Source organism: Otolemur garnettii, unplaced genomic scaffold, assembly GCF_000181295.1.
Source record: "Otolemur garnettii isolate 467f Iridium unplaced genomic scaffold, OtoGar3 scaffold00017, whole genome shotgun sequence".
NCBI lineage: Eukaryota > Metazoa > Chordata > Mammalia > Primates > Galagidae > Otolemur > Otolemur garnettii.
The window spans coordinates 9,196,956-9,203,517 of record NW_003852412.1 but is presented as its reverse complement, the minus strand read 5'-3'; the positions used below and the strand labels follow the sequence as shown (position 1 = coordinate 9,203,517).

At 34.6% G+C, this 6,562-nt stretch overlaps 1 protein-coding gene across 1 annotated transcript in view; it reads left to right on the top strand.

The window, feature by feature from the left end:
• The window catches only part of FAM169A (family with sequence similarity 169 member A), a 71,346-nt gene that overhangs the window by 35,785 nt on the left and 28,999 nt on the right, over positions 1–6,562 (top strand). Inside the window, exon 5 of the mRNA XM_003785916.1 lies at positions 3,297–3,476. Coding sequence (XP_003785964.1) covers positions 3,297–3,476 — 180 coding nt within the window. The remainder of the gene's footprint in view (positions 1–3,296; positions 3,477–6,562) is intronic.

Below are 6,562 nucleotides of genomic sequence, written 5' to 3'. Positions count from 1 at the left end.
CACAGCAACCTTCAACTCCTGGGCTCAAGCAAGTCTCCTGCCTCAGCCTTCCAAGTAGCTGGGACCACAGGCACCTGCCACAATGCCCAGCTAATTTTTGGTTGCAGCTGTCATTGTTGTTTGGCAGGCCCTTGCTGGATTCAAACCCGCCACCTTAGGTGTATGCCACTTGAGCCACAGGCCCCGAGCCTGAATCATTTATTCTGCTGCATTGATCTCTACATCTGTACTCATGCCAGTAACACAGTTCTTGATGACTGTAGCTTTGTAGTAAGTTTTGAAATTGAGAAGTGTGAATTCTTCAACTTTGTTTTTTGTCAGAATTATTTTGGGCTTTGGAGGTCTTTTTCATTTCCCTATATTTTTAGAATCAGCTTGTCAATTTCTATAACAAAAAATCAACTAGGATTTAGAATCTCTTAAGTCATTTTGGGGAGTATTGATGTCTTAACGATAGCAAGATCTGGGAGCATGAGATGTCTGTCTGTTCATGTTCTCTAACATTTTTTAACAATGTTGTTTTGAGTGTACTAGGTTTTTATTTCTTCTAAATTATCATTTTTTGATGCTATTGTAAATTAAATTATTTTTTCAGTTTTGTTTTGGTTCATTAGTGATAGGTAGAAATGCAGTTGATTTTTCTATACTGATCTTGTGTCCTGCAACTTTGCCAAACTTCTTAATTGGTTTTGATAGTCTTTTGGTTGATTCCTTAACGTTTCCTATATGCAAGATCATATCATTTGCTGATAGATAGTTTTGTTTCTTGTCTTCCCACCTGAATGCTGTTTCTTTTTCTTACCTAATTGCCCAAATTACTTGGTTGACTGAAAAAAGTTGTTGGCATCCAGTACAATGTCAAATAAAAATGATGAGAGTGGACATCCTTGCCTTGTTCCTGATCTTTCAGTCTTTCACCAGTGAGCATAACATTAGCGGTGGGTTTTTCGTGGATGCCCTTTATCAGGTAGAGAAGTTGAGTATTTTGATCACAAAAGGTGTTAGCTTTTGTCAAATGCTTTTTCTCTGATTATTGGCATGATCATGTAGCTTTTGTTTTATTTACATTTATGCCCCTTTCTATTCTTGATTTTGAAGTAAGTGCCATCATTACAGAGGTTGAAGGTAGACATTAATGGTAATCAGTATTTGGATAAATGGCAGAAGTCTTGGGAATGGTTAAGATTATCTAGAGAGAGAGTATAGAAAGAGAAAAAGACCAAAGATGGAACTTTGAGAAATATAAATGATCTATCATGTGCAGTCCTAAATTTAATTTAATTTGAATTAATAAATTTCATGAAAACTTGACCTAAAGATGCAGGTTGTGATTTTTGCTTTGCCATGTAATCATGCTACTATCTGCACCTGCTGATGTGTCTTAAGAATCTCTAGTAACATTGGAAGTTTTTATTACCTTAATTTAATTGCATTTGTATGAGCCAAACCCTGGAGAGTAGGAGTGTGTAAGGTGAAGGCAAAGGAAGAACCAGTGTGATTTTTTTTTTTTTCTTGAAGTGAACATGCACATGGCAAGTAAATAGTAGAAATGTAAACTTTGTGAACACTGCTCATCCATAAATTGATTCTTTTAACACTACTCTTAGATGTTGGCATTTACCTTTTTGCCACTAGAATGTATGTTACTGTGAAAATAGAAAAAAAAATTCAATTTATAGGAAATTTCTTTCGTATCATTAATTGGTATTCCTTTGTAAGGAACCCAGAGCAGGCACAATAATATGCAACCATAGATCTCTGACTGTGTGCTGAGAACTAGAACTAGGCAGTACTTTCATTCATTTTTGCTTTGTGCTTCTTACTTGAACTGTGGCTGCTTATACTGTCTCTTCTAATTTCATGATCACTACTACAATGAGAAAACTCTAACTTTAAGGCATTAAAAATTAATAATGGGGCTCGGCGCCTATAGCTCAACCGGCTAAGGCGCCAGCCACGTACACCTAAGGTGGTGGGTTCGAATCCCCAGCCTGGACCCGCCAAACAACAATGATGGCTGCAACCAAAAAGTAGCCGGGCGTTGTGGCGGGCGCCTGTGGTCCCAGCTACTTGGGAGGCAGAGGCAAGAGACTCGCTTGAGCCCAGGAGTTGGAGGTTGCTGTGAGCTGTAATGCCATGGCACCCTACCCAGGGGGACAGCTTGAGGCTCTGTCTCAAAAAAAAAAAAAAAAAAAAAATTAATAATGGTCAAATTAGCTTGTTGGTGAGACTGCTTGTTAGATTCCTGCAAGAAAGTTAGACCCTTGGAAATAGCCTAATGTTAGCTATTAAGATCTAAGTATATAATAATGTGTATTGCCTATTTTAAGTTTAAATTACTTGATAGTCTTGGAGACTATTGCAAAAGTTATTGAAATTCACCCGTTAAATCATAAATAATTCAAATTACTTGGTGAAATTTAAAAAGTTGTTATATTAATCAACAAATTAAATGAGTGGTAAATCAATTTGTGAGACATTTGTTTTTGTTTCTTTTTTGAACTACGTTATTAGAATTACCCAGACTCATGGGAATAATCTGAGAATAATAAATTATTATTTGAAACATAAAAGTGTAGAATATTGCCTCATAACTACAAATTCCAAAATTAATAGAAAATGGGGGGAAACCCCAATATGTAACCTCAACTTGTAAGTTATTAAGATACATTAAAGGAACTAATATATTTGTTTAGATGATCAGAACTCAGATATATAGCAGGGTTCTTAAAAGACAAATCGGCATAGTTGTGTGTAATACAGACAGACATATCTAGGTAACCAAAAATTATTTTTCTTATTTAACTTTAAACATGTAAGATATATTTAGAATTATATCTGTAGGAAAAAGTTTGCTGATTTAGCCATTTCTAAGACACATGTTTCCAATTAGTCCTAAGATAGTCCTAAAAAATTTGGAGAACTAATTCATTTCTCTACCATCATAAAATAGATAAAAATAAAATGGTACTCAGTAGGAAATAAGTGAAGTAGAAAGATGAATGTTCAGGTACTTATGTAATACATACAGTCAAGTATTTCACTTTCAGAAGGTAATAGCAAACTATTTAGCCTTCATTAGATAATACTCTGGGTAAATATAAGATGCATAGGTCTTTTCCTTATCACACATTTTCAAGCTATTATTAGACATAACGTATACATTATATGTGACAGAATTTACTTTTAACATTCTTCTTGATGTAGGAAAAAAGTAAACATTTTAACTTGTGTTCACTAAATCTATATATATCTGAATGTGAAAAACTGGTGGGTTTTTGTTCTTGTTATTATAGGAAGCATATGTGCCTCATTTCTTACCCAAAGTTACCAACTGCCAGTTCTTGATACAATGTTTCTAAGAAAGAAATATCGAGGTAAAGATTTTGGGCTTCAGATGCTGGAGGACTTTGTTGATTCATTTACAGAAGATGCACTTGGCTTGCGGTATCCACTGTCTTCTATCATGTACACAGGTAAATGGTCTAAGTTAAAAAATGCCAAATTTGTCTGTGTCACTTCTGACTCTTTCATGGTACTGCAATTGTATATATGTCAGTATTATGTAAATTGCAGTCAGATGTGGTAGCTCATGCCTATACTCTTAGTACTTTTTGAGGCTGAGTTAGGGGGATTCCTTGCGGCCAGGAGTTAGAGACCAGCCTGGGCAAAATAGTGAGATTCTGTTCTATAAAAAATAAAAATAATTTCAACTTTTAAAAAAATTGAGATAATTTGGAATCTTTGGCTCTGTAGGACTTAATTTTGCAAATGTGCTGTTATCTAATGTATATGGCTTTTTGGAGGTGTGGTTTAAAAAACATACAATTTACATACCATAAAATTTACACTGTTAACATGTGTAATTCAGTGGTGTTTAGTATATTCACAGTTGTGCAAGCCTAATCACTAATTCCAGAAAATTCTTACCACTCCCAAAAGAAACCCTGTTCCAGTTGGTGGTCACCATTATTCTTCATTCTCTCCTTCCTCCATCCCCTGTGAAGCATTAAGTTTCTTTCCGTCTCTGGATTTATCCATTCTAAACATACCATATAAATGAAATCCTACAACATGTGACCTCTTGTGTCTGGCTTCTTTCATTTAAATAATGTTTTCAAGGTTTATGCATCTGTCTAACAAATACATGTTAGAAAATACATGTACAAATCCATGTACTTCATTTCCTTTTATCACTGAATAATACTCCATTGTGTCGACATAATACATTTTGTTTATAATATATGTTTCGTTTCAAAGTGATACTGCCTTTTCTTTCTTGAGACAGATTCTTGTTCTCTTGTCTCAGGGAGAGTGCTATGGCATCAGCCTAGCTCACAGTAACCTCAAACTCCTAGGTTCAAGCGATCCTACTGCTTAAGCCTCCTAGTAATCGGGACTATAGGCACCTGCCGCAATGCCCAGCTAATTTTTCCTATTTTTAATAGAGATGAGGTCTTGTTGTTGCTCAGGCTGGTCTTTTTTCCTGAGTTCAAGTGATGCTCCTGCCTCAGCCTCCTAGAGTGCTGAGATTACAGGCAGGAGCCACTGCCCATCCTGATTGTATCATTTTACATTCCCATAAATGATGCATGAGGGTTATGGTTTCTTCACATCTTAGTCAACATTTGTTATCTGTATTTTTAGTTATAGCTGTCCTGGTCAATGCGAAGTAGCATCTCATTGTAGTTCTGATTTTCATTTGACGTTGTGCATCTTTTCCTGTGCTACTGGACATTCGTATGTCTCCTTTGGAGAAATGTCTATCTAGAGTCTTTGATTATTTTTTCTTTGGGTTATTTGTCTGTGGTAGCTTTTTAAATTTATAATGACTAAAAACGTTTCAAACATATAAAAAGGTATAAAGAATAAGTTAAGAAAGATTCACATACCATTCATGAAAAGTGGATTGTTACTAGTACGGTTGAACCTCCATAATTAGACTTCCTTCCTCCCTGGGGTAAGGACTATTCTCATTTTGGCACTTATTTTTCCCATGCATTTTTTTAGACTTTTGTATGTGTCCTCAAACAATGTATAGTTTTACATATTAAACATTATATAAATATGTACTATGTTGAAGTCTTTTGCACTGTCTTTTAGTTCCTCAATCTTTGTGTTTACAAGATTCATCCATGTGAATTCATATAATCCTATTCATTAAGTTTTAGTATTGTGTGGTATTCAACTGTATGAATATACCATTTGATGATGTTTTAAAAACCATTAGCGAATTTATTTTTCTATTTGCATAAAAGTCATACAGTTGCTTTTTTTCTTGATGAAGTAAGATTTAATCATAGAAAGTAATTAATTTGGCAACTTTTATAAAATATAATTTATTATTAATTTTAGCTTAACATTAGGTGTTTATTTCCACTGAAAATATATTTTTATTCTAGGTCTTCTGCTATCACGAGTTATCCAGAAAACAATATTACATGCCCATCTTGAATCATATTTTCTCTTTGGACCCATACATGAGAGTGGGATGGATATTGTAGTCCTTGGATAATCCTTAAAATGGATTCCCCTTAATTACTGCTTCACTGAATTTGGGGAGGAATGCAGAGATCCCCTGCAGACAGAATCCCTTAATATTTACTCTCTTCTGTGATTCTAACGATAAATGAATTGTATGCCTAATGAATTACAGATAAGTGTTAGCTGTCTGTCTTTGCATAAAGTCTTGGTGGTCTTGAACTCTTATTTTTCCTTCAATTTATATGGAAGTTCCCCTGACAATGTTTTATTGATATCATCTGTATGATTTTTATGAATAAAACTCTCTGAAAAGTAAATATAATTGATTATATTCAGAACAGAAATTTTAATAGTCCTATTTCAGACCATGTGGCTTCTTCATCTTTCTTTTCTGTTTCTGGCTCTTCCTGGAAGAGTACAATTAGATTTGTAGAGCTTGGATTTCTGTGTTTTCTTTTCCAACTTAATAGCTCCTTGATGTTCTATATGTCTGATGGTTCTTTGAGGATCTTCACTTGTTTTCAATCATATTTTTGAAGATCTTAGGAAAGATTATAGTGTTGTACTTTGCATGCTTTAAAAAATAATTTATTTCACAAATAGGTAATAAGTGCCCAGTATGGATAGGTTTGGTAAATAGGTAGGTAGGTAGGCTAGAGTAAGATAATCAGCTAAAAATAGGAAGTTGTTTACACAGTAAACAATACTGTCTCTACAATGTTACTGTTTCTAAGTATACTGCATAGCATGTATACCTAGAAACGGGAATAGTCAATGTTCTTTATAACTTAGTTCTAGTGTAATTCTGTACAGGAAACTATTCCTGCCCCCAAACAGGGTCCCTGACTTTTTACCAGTTAAACCAAATTTTTCATAAAGGCTTGCTGAGATTATTTAAATTTTACCTTGAGTGATGCAGTACAAATTGGAATATGTGTCAACAGAAAATGGGGACACTTTACATGAATTTGAGGGACAGTAGTACTAAAATGTTTTTTTTTTTTTTTTTTTTTTGAGACAGAGCCTCAAGCTGTCCCCCTGGGCAGAGTGCCGTGGCATTACAGCTCACAGCAACCTC